We start from the raw sequence: 23,325 nt of genomic DNA, 5'->3' as shown, positions 1-23,325 counted from the left end.
TAACAGTCAGGGAAGGGAGGTCTCTAAATGGGGATGAACTGAAAGACGGGACAAGGGACTGGAAGTAGGAGTGGGTGGGAAAAGTTTCTAGCTGTTCAGAGACTGTCTCCTGCTTGCTTCTAAGTCAACTCAGACCAAAAATGAAAAAACAGGAACAAATAATTCAGGTTGGATAGAAACCAAAATACATCCAGGCTCTTAACTCCTGGATCTATAGCTCAGAGGCTAGGGCATTGCTCTAATAAATCAGAGGCAGTACTGGGTTTACAACGGCACCAGAGGCACCCTGGCACCGGGCCCATGCTCAATAGGGGCCCGTCAGCCAGTTGGGCACTGCACTTCACTTGTGCTGCCAGCCGAGGGCCCACCGCAGGCGGGTTCCTCTCCTCTCCAGCCCCTCCTCGGTGCTGCTCTCGGATGTCCCACCAACCCAGGTATCCTTGCCCCATCCCATCCCCTCCATCCACTCACTCCTCTGCCGGCTGAGCTGGGAGGCTCTCAAGGGTCATGTCCCACAGGGGTAGGGTGACAAGATGTCCTGATTTTATAGGGATAGTCTCAATATTTGGGGTTTTTGCTTATATAGGTGCCTATCACCCCCCACCCCCTGTCCTGATTTTTCACCCTTGCTATCTGATCATTCTACACAGGGGTCTGCCTGCCCCACTCCCCAGCGCAGCTCCGGCTCCAGGCTATTTTCTTGCTCTGCCCGCCACCTCCCGGGGCTGAGCTGCCTGTGACCAGTGCAGGAGCCAGGTCATTCTCCACCAGCGGGGGCTCATCTGGGCCCCAGGCAAGGGGGTTCTGAGGGAGCTAAGCCTGGGCAGGCCGCCTACTGGCCCCAGCAGTGATGCTGGCTCAGCCCAGGCAAGGCAAATAGCCCCCCGCCCCAGTGGGCTAGTGAGCATGGCTAGGAGGCAGGCAGGCGGGAGGAGTGGGTCTCTGGGGGTGACACTGGCAATGGGGGTCTGTGTGGGATACTCCTGGGCCCCGGGAGGAATGAAAACAGCCCAGGTCCCCCTCCTGCAGCGTTCTTTGCTTTCCTGCAGAAAGTGAAGGAGGAAGAGGGGGTGTGACTGGGAATGTTCATGGCACAGTTTGGGGCATTTCCCCCCAAATAGAGGTGAGGGGTGGGGGCCACATGGGGTGCAAGGTCACATGCCACTGCCCCCGTGTGCCCCCCCCCCATTTCTCTGAATGCAGAGCTGCGCAGCACGGCTGAAAAAAAAGTGCTGCTTAGCTCTCTGGACTGCAGCTGGATACCACCTTCTGGGTCCTAGTGCTGGCTGAGCTCCCTTCTGCATGCTAGAAGCCATCCTTTATCTTGTGCACCAGGGAGCGAAAGAGGCAGTGGGGCAGGAAGGGGGTGGGAAGGGGCATGGGACAGGGAAGAGAAGGAGATAGGGGAAGCGGGGACCCAGCTTGAGGATCCCCTTGGCAGCAGCTGGGGCTCCCCTATTAAGCAGGCCCATTAAACCCTCACCCTGACAAGTCCCACCTCCCCTGCATCTGTACCACCCTGATGAGCTCCCCAGACACCCTTCCTACTGAGCCCCAACCACTTTCACTTGGTTTCCCCTGCAGACTCCCATTGCCTCTGCACCTGGAACCTCCCTCTACATCCAGATCTCCCACTGAGCTGCCTGCACCCAGACTGCCCCCCCATAACCCTCTTACCCCCATCTGGAGCCCCCCTATTCTAAGTCCCTCTGCACTTGGATCCTGCTGCCAGGCTGAGCCTTCCTGCCCACATCTGGGGTGCCTGGCACAAAAGGGGCAGGGCCCCAAGGTGTGTCTGTGGTAGGCATGGCCCTTGTTCTGTGTCAGAGTCAGGTTCAGCCTCACTGCCAAGTCCCTGTCCCAGGGGGGCGGGGGAGGCTGCAGGGTATTCTCCCACCTCCATGCAGCCAGTGGCCTGTGCTCCCCACTGCCATGGTGGAGCTTCCACATTTATTTATTATAAACAAAACATTGCAAAATTTTAAAATATGATGCACAGAATTTGGGGCATTGTACAGCTATGATGGTGGGACTGTGAAGGGGTGCTGGACAGTAGGGGATCTGTGGGTGGGGGAGCTGGGCAGGGGGTATGGTGTGCAGGGTGCTGTGCAGTTGTGGTGGGAGGTCAGCAGGAGGGGTCTCTGGGCAGGGGGTGCTGGGCATAGTGAGGCCGGGACATTGGGCATAGGCATCTGTGGGGGAGATCTCTGGAAGAGGTGGCCGGGGGATCTGTGGGGGAAGTCTCTGGGTGAGGGGGTGCTGGCCATAAGGGTAGGGCACTGGGCAGGGGGCCAGTGTGGAAGGGGCACACTGGCAGCGCAGGGCTGGGTGGGCCAGTGTGCATCTAGCAGTTTTGGGTTTGTAAACAGTCCCCTTGTGCTGGGCTGAGTGGGGCCACTCCTGCTGCGCTGCGCCTCACTGCCCCAACCGGCCCCTCGCTCTGCAGACCGCCCCCCATCACATGCCCTGTTTTCCCAATGGGGGCGCACAGATATGTTTGGCAGCAGGCCCACAAAAAGTTAATCTGTCCCCAATCAGAGGTTATGAGTTCAAAACTCCCCTAAGATTATCTACAAGCAGAATTAACGGCTGTCCTAGCACTGCCTTGTGCCCGTCCATAATGAGGAAAATGGCTAAACTCAAACCTCTGAAAATCTGGAATAAAATTACATGTCCCTCTCTGGCAGCTTTGTAATGATTACTCTAGGTCAGGAGTGGGCAAACTTTTTGGCCCAAGGGCCACATTGGGGTTGCAAAACTGTATGGAGGCCTTGGTAGGGAAGGCTCTGCCTCCCCAAACAGCCTGACCCCCACCCCCTATCTGCCCCTCCCACTTCCCTCCCCCCTGACTGCCCCTCTCAGAACCTCCGACCCATCCAATCCCCCTCGCTCCTTGTCCCCTAACGTCCCGCTCCCAGGACCCCCTGCCCCTAACCGCCCCAGGGACCCCACCCCCATCCAACCTCCCTGCTCCCAGTCTCCTGACCACCCCAAACCCATCCACACCCCCACCCCAAGACTCCCACACTAATCCAACCCCCCCATGTTCCCCATCTCCTGACCACCCCCCAGAACCTCCGCTCCATACAACATCCTCCTCCTCCCTGTCCCCTGTCAACCCCCCAGCCCCATCTCCCTTACCATGCCGCTCAGAGCAGCATGTCTGGCAGCTGTGCTGCGGCGCCAGAGCCAGACACGCAGCTGCGCTGCTTGGCAGGAACATGCAACCCTGCCGCCCAGAGTGCAACCCCGCCACCCAGAGCGCTGACTGCGCAGTGGCATGGCTGCTGGGGAGGGGGGACCTCAGAGGAGGGACCGGGAGTCCCATGCTCCGGATGTGGCCCGGGGGCCATAGTTTGCCCACCTCTGCTCTAGGTACTGGCTGCTTGTTATCATCTCCTGGTCTCTCCCTCTCACTGCCTGCCCCATCCCCCACTCTTCACAGAGGGGCAGGGGTTGGGGGTCTCAGCTTGGCAGAGGATGGAGGGGCTGACAAGGAGTGTGTGGGAGCATTTTTAGAAGAGGAGAAGAAATGGGGGGCAGAGCTGAAGCCCCTACATCCCCCCACAGTTCTGACCCCCCACCAGGGCCGGTGCAACCATTTAGGCCAACTAGGCGGTTGCCTAGGGTGCCAAGATTTGGGGGCGCCAAAAAGTGGCGCCCCCCCAAACTTTTTTAAATGGTTGCAGTAGCTGCTGCTGGAGGGGCTGAGCTGCCGGCAGCAGCAGCTGCCTGTCGCCGGCAGCCCAAGGTGTCCCCCGGGTCGGGGCGCCGCCGGTCAGCGCACCCCTGAGGTCAGTGCGCCCCCACCGCCACAGCCCAGGGCGCCCCCCGCCCCCGGGGTCAGGGAGCCGCCGCCGCAGCCCAGGCTCAGGGAGCCGGTGCCCCCATCCCGGCAGCCCAGGGTGCCCCCCACCCCGGGCTCAGGAGCGCGCGCCGCGCCCGGCAGCCCCCCCCCCCCGGGGTTCTCCGCCACGACCTGGCAGGCCGGGCCGGGCTCCCCCCCCCGGGCTAGGTCGCCGGCTGCTACCTCCCATCCCCCAGGGTCAGGGAGCTGGCCGCCGAGCCCGGTCTGCGCCACCGGTGGACCTGCCGCAGGCAGCTCCGCCGGAGCCGCGAAACCCGCGCACGGGGCGGTGAAATGTCCCGGTGCCTAGGGCGCCAGAAACCCTAGCGCCGGTTCTGCCCCCCACCATTTACTCTCCTGCACTGCTCTGACCTCCCCCTTTGCCTAGGAGCAGCAGCATGGTGGGAGGAGGGCGGGGACGGGGACGATGAGCCTGGAGTTCTCTCCAAACTGATGGGGGCGGCCTGGGGAGGGAGCAGGTTTCTGGGTTCCTTCCCCAATTGGGGAGCAGAGGAGGGAAGGGGAACCCCTGAGTTCCTACCACAGCCATGGGTAGGAATTGTACAGGGATAGGGGGTATTTGTATGGGAGGCTACAGATGGCTCCAGTTTCTGTCCCTTTATTGGCCCTCATGTCACCAGAGGGGAAAGTGCCCCTTTTCCTCCCACTTATAGTTCTGCTCTCTCAGTGCATCTGAGCTCCCAGAGGGCAAAGAGCCTTTTGAGGAAGTCCCTCTGCACATGGACCATCTGACTGTTATGAATGGGTGATTGCTTCTACCATTATAGACTCTGACTGAAACTTGGCTTCTCTGTAAAACCTAAGGACTTCCAGATGCTGTATTCCAGTTGACTAATAAATGCTATTTTCTTTTTAAAAGGCTTCACTGATTCAGTGCACAAATTTGCTGTTTCAGCAGTACCCCTAGGACACCAGTGCATGATGGAACTTAAGCATCACTCCTGTATTTCATATCACTCCTACATTCCTCATTGTGTTACGCCTTTACATCTTATACTGGGCAGCAGACACAAGGGAACTGATTGGGCTTTCAGGTCTCTGTTTATTTAAAATTTCTTTGGGCAAAATCCATGTGGAAACCAACCTTTGTTTCTATTTCAAAATACACCTCACACAGCAAACCAGAGCTTTCCAGAAAGTTTTAACAGACAAATTCTTCTCTCAGGTGCATCCATTAGGCAATTTTAATAGGTGAACAGGAGAACACAAGCAGTTAGTCTACTGGGGGAAATGCATTATGTTAGAAAATATATTAACACATTTAAACTAACCCTGATACATATGACTTAGGTGTTTTTGCAAATCCCATCCTAAGTTATTTAGGAGCACAAATTCCATTGAAAATCAATGAGATTTAAGTCACTTAGTTTCTTTTGAAAAATTCAGCCTTAGTACGTTATGTACACAGTAATAGCTGTATTTAAAATATATTAGCTGCTTGTGGCTAATGAATGAGCAGCTAACATGATTTTAAACACAACCGCCCATGTCTGCGCTAGGCACAAAGCCAAGTTTACTTTCATGTTAGTTAAAACACGTTCGTTAACGCGTTTTTTTAACCAGGATGCCTTTTTCCAGTTTAAACAAAACCAAGGAGGGAATTGTACAGCAGGATCTGTTGAAAATAAAAGAAGGATCATCTCTTCTAGTTTCTGCCACAGAAGCAGTTCATTTCCTATTGCAGAATAATAATATTTTGAGACAAATTTGTTCAGAGGAAAAGTAAGGAGATTTGATCCAAATACTAAAACTTGTATATTTGATACTTAAACACAACCCCTCTTCAGCCAGGCCTCCCCTTCCCAGGGCTTTGCCTGGGTCTCCCTCTCCCTCGGGGTCTCACTCCAGACAGATTTGACATCCTGGATCACAGAGTCCCAGCCTAGAGTACCTCTCTGCCCTCACACAGAGCTCCACAACCCTCTCTTATCCCTGTCTCCATGGTTGTACAGATGGGTGGGTGATGGCTGGAAGTTAGGTGGGAAAGGGTCTGGCTGTGTTCTGCAGGGTCATACAGACTAAGAAGCTGGGGCTAGCACAGCATGCTTCATGGGGTCTGACTAGAATGACCACTCATCCCTTCTTTTAATGGACTGTTGCTTATTTCATCGATTTGTCTCTTAGGGTGACCACCCATTCCTTATTTTGAGAGATGTCCCTGACCATTTTAAACATTACATTGAATTTTATGATAATTGCATTGTATTCTTGAGGTAAACTTGAGAGAGAAATATATATGACAGGTTAAAGGAAATAGCGTTTCCCTTCCACATCCTTTAAAATAAAGCCTTGTCCCTTAATTTTCACGTGGGCTTTCCCTTCTTTCCAGACAACAAAGATGGTCACTCTAGGCCTGACAGGGCATCTCAGGGACACAGTGTGAGCTGGGAACTGGGATGGAACGGACCAGAGAGGCTCCTAAATCCAACTCGGAAGAACGGGCAGATTGTCTCACCAGTGAAAAAAGTTGTTGGGAAAGTGAAGATTGGGTCCCCTTTACCAGCATCGATAAATGCCACCTTCCCCCTTTCATAGTCCAGATAAACCCGGATCCTGCTAGGTGCCTTGATCAGGAACAGGGAGGTCACAGGGGAGGTAGGAGCCCGGCACCACTGTTCCCCGCTCCATTCCACAGCCCAGACCCCGTCCTTAGGGCTAAAGTTGATCTTTCCGTTCCTGCTCACAGACTCTCTGGCCACCCCAACAGCACAGAGTCCCATTGCCTCCACCTCCCAGCAGTGCCTCCCAGCGGTGAATCCCTCACAGCCCAGCACGCAGAGCTTGGTATCAAATCTCCCAGGATTGTTGGGCAGAGCCTGCTCTGTGTCTCTCCGTCTCACACTTTTCCGATCCTCAGACACGATGAGTTCGGGATGGGCCGTGTCTGGATCCAGAGTCACATTTACTGGAGAGGGAAAATCAGAGGGTTAGGGGCAGAGCTCAGCCCTGTGGGAAAGTCTGATTGTATCAGGGACAGAACCTGTCCCAGCTGGAGAGCGAATCAGAGAATGGCCTCCCTTCTAGCTTTACCCTGCTCTGAATGGGGAGCAAATCTGAGCCACGTGCAGGTGGGATCCACCCTCTGGGCCGAGATGCGTCAGTGACAGAGCAAGGGGATCAATCCAGGGCAGATACCTGGAGCCTTTCCCAGTCCACACCACCTCTCTCTAGGGAGGGGACTGGAGATTCTAGTAGATTGTAGTGAAACCAAATGTCTGTCCAAGCACCTCATTGTGATCCTCATCCCCTGAACTATGGTCCATCATATTAGAGCTCCTCTCCCATTCACATCTCTCCCCACCTCCAAACGCTGGCTGGCTCAAATGCCACTTTCCTCTCATCCGCTGTTCCCACAATCCTGTCTCTTTCCTCTTGGTCCTCCATATTGTTGCTGATTTCTGCATGTCTTCTCACAGCACTGTGCCCCACCCTGCCTCCTCATGGGGCTGCTGCCAGGTGTGCCGGCGGGGAAACTTAGCTGGGAGGACTGAATAGGGGTACTGGGGAAGCCGAAGGCAGGAAGAGGGATTGTGTTAATAGGGACCAGGCTTGTGCAGGGGAACAGGGATGAGAGGTGTCCTCAGCACTTGGAGGATTCCTTTGACACAGCTGCCTCTGATTCCAGCACATAAGGCAACAGGGACATGGTGAGGCCTGGATGTGCCAGATGCTTGGCACAGAGACTCTAGGATCCCCCAGAAAAGTCACTTAGCTCTACCCGAGAGCAGAGCCAGCCAGCCATTCAGAGAGCTCTTCAGCCTCCTCTACTTGTCACAGGGACACTGGACACAGACCTTGCAAGTGCCCTGCACAGACTCAAAACCTCATTCCTTGCTACCACTCACACAGACGACTGCCCCTTCCCAGGCCCCCAAATATCCCTGCGCACCCCCAGTGCCTCCAAAGCCATGCTCAACCCCTACGTGGCCATTCTGTAGTCTAGGGGATAGGGACCTGGACTGGTCTGGGAGTCACTAATTCCATCCTGCCCCATCCCTGCTTGCTCCCCTTCCCCATAGACCCAAGTTCCAGACAGCTTGGGTCCCTAGCTCACCAAGGTCACAGCGGGAGGGGAGTCAGGTTGGAAACGGCAACAAAAAATTCAGTTTGTTTCTCCTTTCCATCAGAGGTGGTAGATCTGAACAAGTCCATTAGCTCATCTTTGCAAAACTCAGGCTATTAGGGTTTAGGGGAGTAGCTCTAGATGTGTTTAATCATTTTACAGTCAAAAGGGGCCTGTGAATGAGCTCTCAAAGCAGACTGTAGGTGTGGGAGTTTATAGCTAGAGGAACCCAAAGACGTGTGAGCAAAACAAGGCACAATTTACCAAAAAAACCTTTTGAATGTTTCATTTGCAAATATAATGAAACCTTTTATTAAATAAATTAGAGAGAAAATTCATTTCCTCTCTGAAGAGAGCCATTGTGCTCTGTTTGAAGACTCAGTTTAATCAATATATATAAGACTTAAGGACTTAAGTGAGTGGAAATCCCAGTACAACCATACAGCTGAACTATGGAGATGTTAATTCCTCAATGTATCCTCACGGTTACTCTGTTATGTGAAAATATCCATGGATCTGAGGCAATCTCCTTTCTCTTTCATTTCTTTTACTCTGTATATTCGCACAGCTTTTTGTCTAATGTGATTTTTAGATTCTGATCTACCAAAAAGCCAGAGTCCTAAATTAACTTCTTTTCTCTTTATTTTGGGAAAACATGCCTATAATTTTCAGTTGCCAAAAATTTACCTTTGTGCAATTTCCATTCAGATGAGAAAGACTCTAAAGGAAGGAAAAAAAGGTGAAAGATGAGATTTCATGTTGCCACAATAATGGTGAAATTCCTATTGTTAACATAACTGGTTTTATTGTATACCTGGTGTATACATTAATACAATCAAACACTTTATTTCAAACAAATAGAACTTGTTGAGTGATAACAATGTCCTTGCCTATCACTTCATTTTATAAAATCTGATTACTTAAAAGTAAGGAAATGAATAGTTAAAGATATCAAAAGTCTCCTACCTGCATAATACACGGATAATCTAATGAAGTCTAGTAATGCACACACTACAACAACTCTGACCCAAAATGAAAAGTATTCTTTCACATTTAAGATTATTGTGATTAAATATACATTTCTTTATACTTAGTAAAAACAATATGTTCATTGTGTGGGCAGCGTATGATTTGTGATCTCCTTAAAGCCATCTTTGCTCACCCACTCCCATTCCCAGTAGAGTGAGAAAACAGAGAACTGGGTTGTTCTATTTTAAGGTGATGTAATTCAGAAACCCATTGTCTAAAACCTGTCAAATTGTGTGGAAAAATTCTATCGTTGTCTACAGATTTTGAGATCAGTATGACAGTTTTAGTGGATTTAAGAACAAGTGGATGTGTTAGCAAAATAGAGTTTATTGCAGAAATTGTAGTAGTAACTATGGAGCAACTGCTGCCATTTCATAATGAAAGATTACGCCTGATCTTTGGAGGGACAGTGTTTAATCAGTAGTCACAAAGGACACAATTCTTCCATCAGTGACATTAATGCAATTTCCTATTGACATCAATGAGAGGTGTATCTATGCAGGTGTCAGAGCCAGGACTAGAAATGCAAGAGTCTGTCGTTAGTCCAGCGGTTGGCAACCTTTCAGAAGTGCTGTGTCGAGTCTTCATTTGTTCACTCTAATTTAAAGTTTTGCGTGCCAGTCATACATTTTAACATTTTTAGAAGGTCTCTTTCTATAAATCTATAATATATAACTAAAATATTGTTGTATGTAAAGTAAATAAGGTTTTTAAAATGTTTAAGACGCTTTATTTCAAATTAAGTTAAAATGCAGAGCCCCCTGGACCGGTGGCCAGGACCCGGGCAGTGTGAATGCCACTGAAAATCAACTCGCGTGCCAACTTCGGCACCTGTGCCATATGTTGCTTACCCCTGCGTTAGTTCTATGCTTAGTTCACAAGACAGTGTGGTGTCTCATGCTATTGAGCTGCCCATTCTCTGTCACTAGAAGGCTCAGTAGCTATTCAATAGCGTAACTGGCTCAAGTATAGCGAACCAACTTGGAGGGACCTTTTATTGCTCCCAATGACCTCAGTAGCGGCCTGACAAGCACTGTTGCCTGTAGTTACAAATTAAACTGGGCTCTTCCCAAAAACTGTGACATGAACCCTTGCTTTCTTATTATCTCAAAGCCAAGGCCCTGCACGGCTGTGAAGGAGGAAGCATATAACCTGCCAGGTTTAAGCAAGATCAGTGTTATGTTTTCAGCCCTAGCAAACAGTGTCTGTCTGTGTAACAGGGGTCCTTACCTCTGCATTTCTTCTGTATGTTCTGTAGAATTGTGGATTTTTCAGAGAAATTCCAGCTGCCCCATTTCAGTTCAGGAGAAAGAGACAAAGGATTCTGAAATGTCTTTCTTTCACATCTAGAGAAAATGACCTGTTATTAGTGAATGTTATCTGAATCTTCAGTCCCCAGTGATCAAAGCTGCTAAGTCCAGATTTAAGTCCCTCAGCTCTCCTGATGAGTGCTTATTTCCCAGTCCATCTGTAACTGAAAGCATTTTAAGTCCTTTAATTTTACTGTTGTATCACTCAAAAAGTGAAGTGAGTGACACAGTTTTTAATATCTCCATCTTCTGGGTCAGAGTTAAGGTTGGTTTTGGAATGTCTACATGAAGTTGTGTCCCTTATAGTTTATTTTTAGATAATGCATTAACTGCAGGAGACGTTTTTATCCTCTGAATTACAGTGCCCATTCTTTAACAATCAGTATAAATAAGTGTTTTTCAAACTTCTTTTTCTTGAGTTGAAGAAAATTGTTGATGCCCATGACCCAGCATAACTAAACCTTTTGACTAGAGTGAGGGCTCCGGGGTGGGGCTAGAGATGAGGGGTTTGGGATGCAAGAGGGGACTCTGTGTTTAGGGGGCGCTCAGGGTTGGGGCAAGGGATTGAGGTGTGGGGGTGTGGTGCAGGCTTACCCCCTGCAGCTCCTGGTCAGCCGCAGTGGGGATTGTTATGACAGGCTTCCTGTCTGTCCTGGCATCATGGACCATGCTGCGCTCTGGAAGTGGCCAGAGCAGATCCAGTTCCTAGGCCAGACAATGGGAGTGCGGAGCTGGTGCTTGGGGTGGGGCAGGGCAGGGCAGCATATGGAGCCCCGTAGCCCCTCCACCTAAGAGCTGGACTTGCTGCTGGCCGCTTCCAGAGCTCAACGAGGTGTCAGAACAGGTGTCAGGACAGAACTAACCTACTGGACTTTTATCACATACACTTTATAGTGAGGTTTATTAACCTTGGAACAAACTACCAAGGGAAGTAATAAATCTTTAATCTCATGACTTGTTCAAGTCAAGACCAGATGCCTTTCTAAAAGACATGCTTTAGCCAAACACAAATTGTTAGGCTCAGTACAGGCTAATTGGTTGAAATTATCTTAATGTTATTCAGGTCAGACAGACTTGATGATCTAATGGTTCTTTCTGGCCTTAAAACCTATTACCTTGACCACTTCTATGCATTTTAAAATGTAGGGTATATTGATGGTCCCACTCTTTTCATCAACATGCCCAATCAACCTTTCCAGAATCATGACATGTGAGGGGGGAGTGCAAAGGAGCCACATACCTTCTCAAGGTGCTTCTGATGTCCTGTGGGAGGAAAGAGAGAGAGAAAAGGAACCTCAGTCCACATGCCACACACTGGGATCCTGCACTGAAGAGGATTTACTTTGCCTTGAGATATAAGAGGCAGCTTTAAGTCATTTTCCGACTCCCAGTTCCCTCTATTCACTTTTCACAGCCCTGGAGATCACTTTTGAAGTTTAGTGTTTTAGAGAACTTTTCTCCAACACTCAAAATGTGAAGTTTTTTTTTTTTTTTACTTGTCCGAGTGTGACAGGGAAATCTTGGAGCAGTGACCACTGGAATTTAGCTACTGAGCAGTGTGGAACAGGGCAGAGGACCACACAACGTAGCCACACAAGAGCATTAGATTTTGCAAAAACACATTTTAGGGAATTTAGTTTATGTAGTTTAATAAGTAGAGCTGCTTGCAATTTGCATTTTGAATAATATTTTGTTATGATTTTTTTGTTTAGCAAATTGTACGATTTCTGTATGTTTATATGATATTCATATGTATAGAAATAGCAGTGATACTGAATGTGACAGTAAAGGTCTGGATAAATAATACAAACAAAAATAACGAAAAGTTTAGTTACTACATGAAGTCCAGACCTTTTACTAGCTCCAGGAAGATGGGCTTTTTTAACAGGGCTTTTCCATGTCTCAGACCTATGTTTCTATGACCTTTCCTTCCCAGGATAATATAATTTAGATGTCAACAAAATACACATTAAGTTATATTGAGACCTCTGGCTCTGGAATCCAGTGCACATAATGCAGGCCCTCCCCTCCTTGTATAGGGATGTCGGGTATTTCCATCATAGTCTCACCTGCAGAAATTCACTTCCTGACTGCCGACACTTCTTGTATACCTCACAGATCAACTTATTGAGAAGTGATATTTCCTCATTCAGTCTGTCAATATATCCATCCCTCTTCTTTATAATGTCCTGCTCCGTCTCATCCAGCTGGGCCAGCTGGAATCTCTCTTGTGTTTCCAGAAATTGACGCAGTTGCTGAAATTCAGACACAATCTTCTGCCTCTCGGTTTCTGTCTTCTTCTGTAATGGACAGATACAGAGAGAGGGCAGAAAGTCATGGGATATTTCATAAAGCTCTCTATGTGCCGTAATGATTAGTTCACTGCTACCACTAAGAATTCAGCGCCTGACGTGTCATGAAAACGTGCTTACTACTCAGTAGAGAGCTTCCTTAGCAGCCCTGAGTGCTTTTAATAGGAGGTTATTCTTCTTATATGATTAGAATATTTAGTGTGGGATACATAGGCATTTACCTGCCAAACTTCTATCAAAATCAATGTGAATTAGGCACCTAAATACCTTTGTATCTCAGGCTTAGGTGTCAGTGGGCTCTGGAAAACAAGGTCGTTAGGTCATTGTAAATCAGGAAGGGCAGCAGGAACTGGAACCCAGAGCTGGACCAGCAGGGACTTCAGAATCGTTGGCAGAAAGTGGAATTCAGAACTGGATAGGTCGAGACAAGTGAAGAGAGCCCCTGGTAACAGGCCAAGAGAATGAAGCAGAGGCCAGTTTCTTACAGGACAATGACAAACACACAGGGCACCCCACATGGCTGATGAAAGGTATGGCTATACTGCAATCCCAGGCTGCGATTGCAACTTGAGTACATGTGTCCAAGCCAGCCTTAATCTAGCTAGCTCAGATCTGGGGCAGCAAGGCCATGGCCACGTGCATGGCAGCATGGACTCGCCCTGCACTGCGAGTAAATTCCCAGGGCTCCAGATGGGCTTGTATAGCCCGTGCCATAGGTGCTAGAAGGACTGCAGGACCCCCTGGCTTAGAGTGGTTCCCGTTGTATACAGTGTTTATAGTTTGGTTCAATGGCTCACAGCACCCTCACTATAGAAATTGCTCCAGCACCCTGGACCATGCTGAAGCACACGCTGAGGCAGCTTCACTGCTCCAGTATTAGAGTCAGCTAGTGTAGTTCCTCCCCTGAGGCATGGCTCAAACTTCCTCCCTCGTGCTTGCTGATCGGAGTGTCTTCTCCCTCCTTCCTCACATGGGAAGTCTGGCTGAACCTGCCAGGCTGGAAGGCTAATCATTAAGCAGGGGCGGCTCCAGGCGCCAGCACGCCAAGTGTGTGCTTGGGGCGGCAAGCTGCAGAGGGTGCTCTGCCAGTTGCCGCAAGGGCAGCAGGCAGGTTGCCTTTGGCGGCATGGCTGCAGAGGGTCTGCTGGTCCAGCGGCTTTGGCGGACCTCCCGCAGGTGCGCCGCCGAATCTGCGAGATCGGGGACCTCCCACAGGCAGGCAAGCCGCAAGGGCAGCCTGCCTGCTGTGCTTGGGGTGGCTAAATACCTAGAGTCGCCGCTGCCACTAAGGCTGTTGCTCAGCTGAAGGAAGCTGGCAAAGGCTGTGGAGCTGACCTGAGGCACATTTCCAGCATCCAGGAGAGGGTGGAGGGAGAACTGATTGAAGGAGGGGTGTTGTCTATTTGGTTGTCATGGTTTTTGTTCCTATGCCAACTGAGTTAGATTATTAGAGGATAGCCCAGCTAGCTTGAGCTGGTCAGGGGAGTTCCGTGTCTGTAAATAAATGGTAGCTCTGTTAGCTTCTGCTCTCTGGCCTTAAGTGATTTTCTTCCTAAACCGGCTGCCCCCAAGGATATAACAAGGGGAAAGACAGAGTAGAGTATCCTAAGGCAAGAGGCCTGAGATATAACTCCAGCTGCAGGGAGGGGGCTGAGGGAGGAGGGAAATATGGCTTGAGACAGCATGGAATGCAGCTCCCAGCCTACAATGGATGCTGAACTGTGTTACACTGCTCACTAATTGGTGGTGGTGTATGCAACGTACCTGACTTAAGCTCACAACAGCCATTCCTGGCAGCGCAATAGAGGATCTTATAGTGAACCTATCTGTTGTATTGCTCCATAAAGGAAGCTCAACTGGTCCGTATCTGGTATAGAAGCCTGACCTGCTAGCAGCAGCCCTGCAAGCTACTGTTTACTAGAAGCACACGACACATAAGTCCAGAGAGACAATTGAGAGGGAACTGTTTGGACTGGGGAGGAGCTAGCTATCCACTGCTCTAAAGGGAAGAGACAGAGGGACTGCTTACAACATATCACAGCTACGGCGGAGAAGGGCTTTGAGGAAGCAGGGTCATAAGCTGTGGGGATGTAGATCCAGGCTGGGATAGTAGAGTCCAGAGATCTGGTGATGATGTTGACCAGCAGGGAGAGGGTAGAAGCGAGCAGCCCAGAGAAGGAGTCAAAGGATGTAAGAAACAGTCCTTTATCTGCCTAAAACCAGAGTCCTTGGGCTGGAACCCAGAGGAGAGAGTGGGCCTTTGTCCACAGACAAAGAAGGAAAGTAGGAGAACAAGAAAGAAAAAGGGGACAAGAACTGTGAGTCCCAGAAGCAGGTGACGACCAGGCTTAAATGACACTAAACTTTGGGGTTTTTTATTTGGGACATTTCTCTTAACCCTGAAAAGGGAAATGAGCAATGAGCTGAGCTGGCTGCAGGGTTAGGCCATGGACATAGACGGTTGTGGAGTCAGGATGGTTAAAAGGGGATTCTAGACTGAAAGAATCCCTGCAACACTGCAGCTGGATATGAAGGGGGTGCTACAGAGGTGAGAGCCTCCACTGCAGAGACACCTAGGGCTCATCTTGTTTCTGAAGTTGCAACCTGAAGGTAAAGGAACTTGGCTAGCACTAGCTTATAGCAAAGCTCAAATCTAGTCAAGAAAGGTGCATTTATTTGCTTTGTTTCTGAATAATTATTTTTTACTGTTTTTTCTTTGCTAAATATATAAATACTTTTTAAGAAAGTGCTGTTGCAATGTTTTGGAAATCCATGTTGTCTTCCATCCATGGAGAGAATCAAGCAGGCAGATTTTCTTGTATTTTCCATTTATCTGCTTAACTTCTATTAAACCAAAACAGAGCTTTGCTTTGCACCGAGGAATAAATAAATAATATATCATTCATAAAGGGGAATTATTATTCCCAGGCTACTCAGTATCAATAATGTCCATGTGCAGTACTGCCGATGAGCAAGAATAACACCTACCAGTAGTTCCTGGCTTTTCTTTTCCTCATTCGATCTGAATGTCAGAACCTCTTTTCGATTCTTCTTTAAAGTCTTCAGATGGCTCAGAATCTGATCCTAAGAAAAGAGAAAATATTTTTGCTTTAATTGTATTTTTGAGATATATTTTCCCTCAGTGGATTCTGGCTTCTTTTTTGCTTGGAGTCATAAAGCTGGTTTCCTCTGAGGTGGGTGAATCCCTGGCTAGCACAGAACCATGATAATTTGATAATAGGATCACTTATGGCAGCATCAGGGGTGTGCTGAATGTGGCTGGGCTGCACTGTGCTCTGGCAGTGACTTATCAGCATAAAAGCCACTAGGGTCATTATAAGCCAGTGTATTAGAATTAGAGTTGGTAAAAAAAAATTAATTGGACTGAATTTTTTCATGAAAAATACCCATTTGGTAAAAATACCCATTTTTTTCATGAGAACTTCAGTTCTGAGGGGAGGAAAAAAGTGAAATGAAGATCCTAGGCTGCTTGCCTAGAAGGCTCTTGTCAATTTCACATTCATCCAGTGAAACTGACAAAAACTTTCCTAGCCTGTTGCCAGGGGAGTTCTGTTCTGCATTCTCCCTTACTCCAGGGGATTATACTTTTTCCAAAAATGCAAAATAAATAAATAAATAATTTTCAAAAAAGAATTGCCTCTTTTCAGACAGCTCTGATTAGAATAACACTGAGGGCTTTTCCATACAGGGAAACTAACTGGCATGGCTATGCTGGAAAAAAAATTATTCCACAATAACTACCTCTGTGGACACTATTCTGCAATAAAAGTGAATTTATTCATGAATTATTGCTTCACGTTAGAAGCAGAATAGTTATTCCAAAATAATGTTATCTGTATTCCAGAACAGAGTGTCCACATGTGGGAGTTATTCCAGCGTAGCTATAGTGGAATAGTAATTCTGAAACAACTACGTTGGTCAATTTTCCTGTTTAGACAAGCCCTAAATTATGCTGGTGGTCAAACTAGCCCCCAGGAGGCAAAGGTGGCAGGTAGCTCCCTTTGCCCTCCCCCTAATAAATCCTGTGTCAAGGATATCTTGGACAGATCCTAGGATCAGGGCCAAAACTTTCGCATTGAAATCCATAGCTGTCATTTTCAAATTCTGCTTCCTTCCTGAAGGACTCAAGATGTCCAAGAGAAGTGAAACAATGACAGTTGCTGTACCACCTCTCAAAACTCCTGCAAATCACAGTCTGTTGTTGCTCTAATTTCTGCCCAACTGACTCTCTGGGCTTTATGAATCTGACATGACAAGTGAAAAATTCCAGGTTTCCTCAACCTACCTGCTCAGGCCTGCAGACCTGTCATTGAGCTAAAAATAGTTCATGCCCTTTCAGTATAACATTCTGGAGAAATTTATTAGAAACAACTTTAACTATCCATCCATTAACTTTAACCATCACTGCCTATAATATTAATATTTTTAATGGTAGTGTTCGGTGAACAAGGTTTGGCTCTGGGCACTAGAATCTCAACTAGGTGAGTCCAGTAAACAACGTTTGATTTTTTTCTATATATGTGAATCCTTTGAAAGGGATGAGGGGTGGAGGGAAATACACAAACATGTTAAACGTTTTGCTTCTGAATGCTTATCATTTAAGGTGTCATAATTATTGAACTCCTTGTGAAAATTATACCTCATCCACAGACAGCTGTTACCAGTTTTGAAGGCGAGATTCCCTTTTTGTGAGCTTTTCAGACACACGAGGCAAATTCTGCTTATCATGAAAACTCACTTGTAACCTTTGCTACAGAGCCACTGCTGACTCTCTCTAATAATCCATGGTTAGTGATTGCTTACCTTGTATCCCTGGGCAGCTTCGTCTATGGGAACCACAGTGTGGTCTTTGTGATCTCGAGACAGATGGCAAATCATACAAATGGGGCTTTGATCCTCTTGGCAGAAGACTTTTAAAACCTCACCGTGTTTCTTACACACTCCGCTGACTTCTGGTTCATTTGTTGACTCCAGTCTAAGTGTTCTGGAAGCTTCCACAACATTCCTTAGCTGCCTGTTTCGTTTGAAGTTTCTATGGGAAAAGGTATCTCTGCACTCTGGGCAGCGGAAGTCTGTCTTCAGTCCCTCCCACCACACATTGATGCAGGCCTGGCAGAAATTGTGCCCACAATCTAAAGCCACTGGATCTTGAAAATAATCCAGACACACTGAACAAGTCAGTTCACCTAGGAACAGTTGTGCTGGATCTGCAGCAGCCATGGCTGCTTCTGCAGAGAGGAGAGGAATTTAGTTTCTTTTTGCTATTCTCAGAATTGGGCTGATTCTGAACTTTGAAACCAAACAGGCGTTTCCTATGTATACATTGTCTCATGTTACTTTTGGGAGGCTGGAGACACCTTTTGGTCTGAGTTAGCACCTGGAGGAAGCACCATGAGACTGTGGAGTGGGAGCTGTAGCCACTGGGAGCTACAGGAGGCCGTGCCTGCGGACAGTCAGTGTAAATAAACTCTTGTGGCCTGCCAGCCAATTACCCTGGTAATACCTGACAGGCTGCATGCCAAAGGTTGTTGACCCCTGGCCTAAAGCCTACGGCCTTTATCTGTAGCCAGATTGAAAGAGCAGCAGCCATTAGCTGAGAAGCAGGAAGTCACATCCTCACATTCCATCTAAATTACATTAAAATAGTGTAATATCAGGCTGTTAAGAAGGAGACTCCCTCCTAATTGGCACCCATTATTGTTGGTGTCACTAAGCATAACCCTAAGTAACGTGGAAAAGTGGAAGGCAATAAGGATATAAAGTCTCCCTGTTTAGGCCTCAGATGAGCAAAAGTTCTTTAATATTTAAACTCTAATTGACCTTACAGGCCAATAAATAGAAAAGGTGCCATACAGCTCAAACCAGTATAAGGCAGAACTAATAAGGCCTGCATACTTTTGGCCAAGGGAAAGGAGATAACGGTTCACAAAGAAAAAAAGGACAAGATCGTAATTTAAAGGAGTGAACCTAACAAGCAAAACTTGTAGCCGCCAGCTTTGATTAACTGCTTCAATGTAACTGCTACAAGGGGGAGAGGGAGGCGGAAAACAAAAAAGTGTGCGAGAAAAGAATGCTGCAGCCGGACAGAAGAGGGGAGGGGAACGGGGGCTTGCTAGTCAGCAAAAAAGTTCTCATGGATATAAAGGAACAAAATGCTTGTTTTAGCTGGGCTGGATCTGAGGGGTACTAAGTCTCCACACCCTTTGGGATCCCAATAAAACTTGTGTTTTGCTTCTCCATCTCGGTGTGTTATTTGGCGCTAAGCAATCTGGGCACGGACCACTGTTGCTCGCCTTGGGCATCTTCTGTGCCTGCCACAAGTTTTTGGCTTACCCTGGGTTGGGCTATCAAGGCTAAAAATCCTGCCGGTGTGCCGGACCCTCTCGGCGGCCGACAGACCGTGGCATAGACCGACGCCCAGTGCACCGTGATTTCATCGGGGGCCTCAGTGGAGAATTTCTCTCGCGCTCGACCCCGAGAGGGCATCTCCGAAATTGGTGCAACGGCGATCAGACAGTGGAGAAGCAGCGTGCTTCGCGTACGGTGCAGAACTGGTCCCTGCGGATACGGCGGGCGACGGGCAAGAACCGTCCCTTGGATAAAGGTAGGAACAGTCCAGTGGTGTGAGGTCGCCCGAGTGCTGGGGAGGCGGCCCGGTCGTTTTAGATTCCCATTAGATGATAGAGCATTCATATAGTGGGGTCAAAGGGGCATGGTTGGGGGCGCCAGTTATGTGTAGGCACCCTTAGAATGGGATTCTAGTGGAATTGGAAGTGTTTTGGATCAGATCCACTAACTAAAAGCAAGACTAAAAGATTCTGGGTACAGCTCTCAGTACTGGCGCTCAATATCAACTGGAAGGTTCAGGAACAAGGTGGCCACCAGAAGGATCATTAATTCTAACCGATCCTTAACTACTCCGAAGGGGCCCTGTTTTGTCAGCGAAAAGGTAGCTTCTGAAGCTGTTTGTATGGAGAGTCTTCGTAAAAAAATCGCCCTACTGTGGCTCCTGTCTTCCCCTGTCTGGCGGAGTGCAAGGATTCAAAAGGGTTAAGGAGGTGCAGGGACCAAAGGAGGACCTATCTAGAAAGGGGAGACCCGTATGGACCTAGTGGCGGCACCTCTCCCCTGTTGTACTAAAAGCAAGATCAGATGGCAGGATATTATGGGGGCCAAGTGTGGTGACTGTTACCCAGAAACACCAGAGTACCCTGTGAAGGCAAAAGCTCGTGACCAGACTACTCTAACGCAAGCCCAGTAACTAGTTGGATCGGGTTAGGAGCGTCCGACCCATCGGTGGGCAACTTGGCATGGCATCGTCCAATGAGAAATTTTCATAGGGTTGTTGTGTTGTTACCCATCTTACCCTCACCCCTTCTCCTTTCCGTGTGGGCTACTGACAGTCTGATCATCTCACTGGATGCAATCAGAGTAAGCGGCGCCGTCTCCCAGAGACTAGCCGACGCTCTTTGCTGAAGGGAGGTGTAGGAGGGTCGTGGCCATCCTCGTTAGCCTCTCCTGTGTGAGTACCATGTAGGGAAAAATCCTTAGTTTATGAGCCGCTAGCGCGGACAGGGCACCCTCCCTGTGTGTGGGTAAGTGGAAAATGGGTGAGGGACAGTCTAAACATTCCACCTCACCCCCTAAGAGTACCCCAGCATTTTACATGTACGTTATGGTTCAACAACCTGCAGGTATTTAGAGAATTGAAATATTTACACGCATGAAAATCCAGCTAAACAATGCCCACTAGAAGGTATTTCCATTTAGATAAGATCATATATCTAAGAGGAGCGCTTAATCTCCAAAAGGCCCTAATACAACGTGAGCAAATTTGTCTATTGAGGAAAGGAATGGGTTAATTCGAAATTCATCTTGGCCCAGGGATAAAAAGAAAGTTGCTCTGCGTTCAAGGTCGAGAATCGACGCAGACTATGCTAAGTACAAAGAAAAACTGCTTTCAGCCCCAGCTGGCTGTGGAGAAAGGAAAATATAGACAGAAGCGAACCAAAGGCAATATAAGTTACAGAACTGAGATTACATTTGCAAAACTTAACTGTCCAGTAAGATCCAACAGTGTGCCTTTGTGACCCCGGAGCCGGTGTGGCTTAGTGACATCAAAGAAGCCACAGGCAGCCGACCTGGACTGGAATCTCTGAAAGAAACGCCGCAGGAGATTCCAAGGTGTAAAAGAACAGCCCTCCCAAGAGTGGAAGCATTTTGGAAATTCTGGACAAGCTGTATATAGGATAAACTGCTGTCCACCTCTCCCCCTTCTCTGAACATTATACACAGAAGTGGCCAGTCTGAACGTACAGGTGTAAGTATGAAAGAGGGGCTTAGGGCTTGGGGCATTAATGTTTTTCCTGAGTGATGTGGGAGCTTTCCCAACACTCTCTGTTGTTGTTTTATCATTTTATTAATGGAGTTTAAAAAAAAAAAAAATTTCAGTTATATGGTGTGTTTTCTTTATCTTCCCCCAACAATCCTGCAGTGTCAGCCTGATCACCTGACACGAGGGAACAGATTGGTAACAGAAATTTGTCACAGTTTGGTGAGCAATTAAGAAGGGGGGGGCCCTGCAGAATTTACACCATCTATTTGTTTTACCCTTGTTATTTTATGCTTGCTTTGCTTGGTACAGTTGGTGTTGTATGTCTAGAACTGCATGAGTAAAAGTGAGCCCTTATAGGATATGGAAACGCTATCTGGTTTTGGTTCTGTTCTGTTTAACCAGTTACTGTTGTTTTTCTGCTCTGTTCATCTGGATGTTAGAAGTGTGGGCGAAACTGAATCTCTCGTTTGTAATTCCTCGGAGTGGAAGCCATGCGTGCGAGGAAGCTCTGAGGTCGAATTGAGATCCTTCTGTCCCGTCCCCTGTAGCGGTCAGTGTATAAAAGTGGGAAAACCTGGCTTAGACTGTAATTTCCTCTTCTCTCTGTGTAATTCTCTTTTCTGTTTAAGTGTCGGCAGACAAATGGGTAGGTCTCTGGGTAAACCCTCTAAAGGGATTTGGATTATATGTTAAGTAAATGGTCTTTGCCCAACGGGCCATGTGTTTTTGTCCAGGTGACAAGCCTCACAAGGAAGGACTCGGGTAGTCTTGCAAGTAAAAATGTTTAAGGGAAAAGACCAGGAGGGGTGAGGGCTAGTTAAAAAGCCCACCCTCCTAGCTAACTGGTAGTAGAACAAGTTGGTACCCATGGAAAAAACGGTTCAGCAAGAAAAGCAGGATCGGGCCCAGGCGGGCAGGCAACAAACAGAGAGATTGGAAAACAAATTAAAAAACTTTAAGAGTGTAGTGGAAGAAAGGAGTCAGTAAGTGCAAGCATGGGGATTTCAAATACTCAGGACTTACTTGAAATGGTAATTTAAGTTAATAGAAGTAGCTGTTGGGAGACAAGCAAGTAATTTAAGGAAGAGTGAGAAGTTAACTCTGTAGTTGCTGAAGGAAACAGCAGTTAAACCTTGTAAAAATGAAAAAAGGAAAGTTCTTGGTGTCTTTGAAATGTTTGTAAATAAATTACAAGAAAATATGGAGTAATTCCTCTGTTTTGCCTGAAGTTAACAAGGGTATTTGTATATTTTAAGCAATGATTGACTGCCCAGAAGGGGTAGACCTCTGTTTTCTTTTTGTCTTTCAGATAATCAAAGAAAACTGATGCCAGCTGAACAACATTCAACGTACCATGCATTTACTGGCACAATAGAAATTATGTTTTGTGTTCTATGTTCTGTCTTGTGGTGTTTGTCTTGTGGCCGGAATTGTTGTGTTTAATATTTTTATAAAATAGTCTGGTTTAAAATTAAACAAAAAAGTAAAATTAAAATGCAAATACTTGTCTTATTCAACCTGGGATACAAAGTGTTTGGATAAATCAGAAGAATGTGAAATACTAAAGTCTAAAGCATTTCCTCAAGTAAAAAAAGAAAAAAAGAAACTTCATTGGCCAAATTGTTAATTGCAAAAATTGTTGTTAAAATTTGCATACCAACAGTCTTTGAAAGCAAAGACATGAAAAGTTAACCCACTCCCCATATTGTACATGGGATCTTCTTTTCTGGCTACAGTCCGATTTCTGACGCGAGGGGGTGGGATGGTGGAAAGCTATTGGCTAAGAGTTGAATTGATGAACCTCAAAGTGGGTGCTTTCTTCTAGCTCTTGCCTCCAAAGTTTGTAATAAGTTATGTTTGTTAAAAAGTATGTGTGATATATATTGAATATAAATAATCAGTACTGTATATAATGACAATAGTTTATATGTTCATTTTATTGGGGAAAAAAATGTATGATAGTGAAGAGTGAAAGTTCCCTTATAGCAGATAAAGAAGTCAAGAAGGGAAAAGAAAAAAAACAAAGAACAAAATAAAGTTAATCTGGAAAAAGAAAAAATTAAACTGGCAGGCTCAGCGATAGATAAACATGTCTCACATCAGAAACTTGGCTGACAACGCAGAAAAGGAGCGGGGGCTTGAACTCCTTCCTCTTCTTCTTTTGTTCTTTCTCTGATAATTCTTTCCTCCCAGAGGCCATGAAAACCTCTAATCTTAGGTAGAAGAAGTGGCAGAATGGGGCTTTCCCTTATCGTTTAGTTGAAATTAAGAGTTACCAGTATTTTTCATCACACTAGCCAATATTTGGCTGATACTTTAATGAAAGAGGAACTGAAGAAAATGGAAGAAGTCTTTTGTACAAACATGTCCATTATCAAGTCATAAAC

General features: G+C 47.2%; 1 protein-coding gene and 1 long non-coding RNA gene across 2 annotated transcripts; one reads left to right on the top strand and one right to left on the bottom strand.

Annotated features, from left to right (window-relative positions):
* Positions 1-6,234: 6,234 nt before the first annotated feature.
* On the bottom strand, positions 6,235-17,823 carry LOC116829171 (E3 ubiquitin-protein ligase TRIM39-like). Its single transcript, XM_032787849.2, has 7 exons — positions 17,407-17,823; positions 15,571-15,666; positions 12,340-12,570; positions 11,511-11,533; positions 10,191-10,306; positions 8,619-8,651; positions 6,235-6,773 (listed from the first exon to the last, which is right to left on the bottom strand). The coding sequence occupies exons 1-7, from the start codon at positions 17,821-17,823 to the stop codon at positions 6,235-6,237; spliced, it is 1,455 nt and encodes a 484-aa protein (XP_032643740.1).
* Positions 17,824-19,981: 2,158 nt separating this feature from the next.
* Positions 19,982-22,544, top strand: LOC142047619 (uncharacterized). Its single transcript, XR_012656887.1, has 2 exons — positions 19,982-20,915; positions 22,248-22,544. It is a non-coding gene; the product is annotated as an uncharacterized LOC142047619 (long non-coding RNA).
* Positions 22,545-23,325: the final 781 nt, after the last annotated feature.

Source organism: Chelonoidis abingdonii, chromosome 12 (assembly GCF_003597395.2).
Source record: "Chelonoidis abingdonii isolate Lonesome George chromosome 12, CheloAbing_2.0, whole genome shotgun sequence".
Taxonomy (NCBI): domain Eukaryota; kingdom Metazoa; phylum Chordata; order Testudines; family Testudinidae; genus Chelonoidis; species Chelonoidis abingdonii.
Note: the sequence above shows the minus strand (reverse complement) of the source record. Positions and strands in the feature narration are given on the sequence as shown.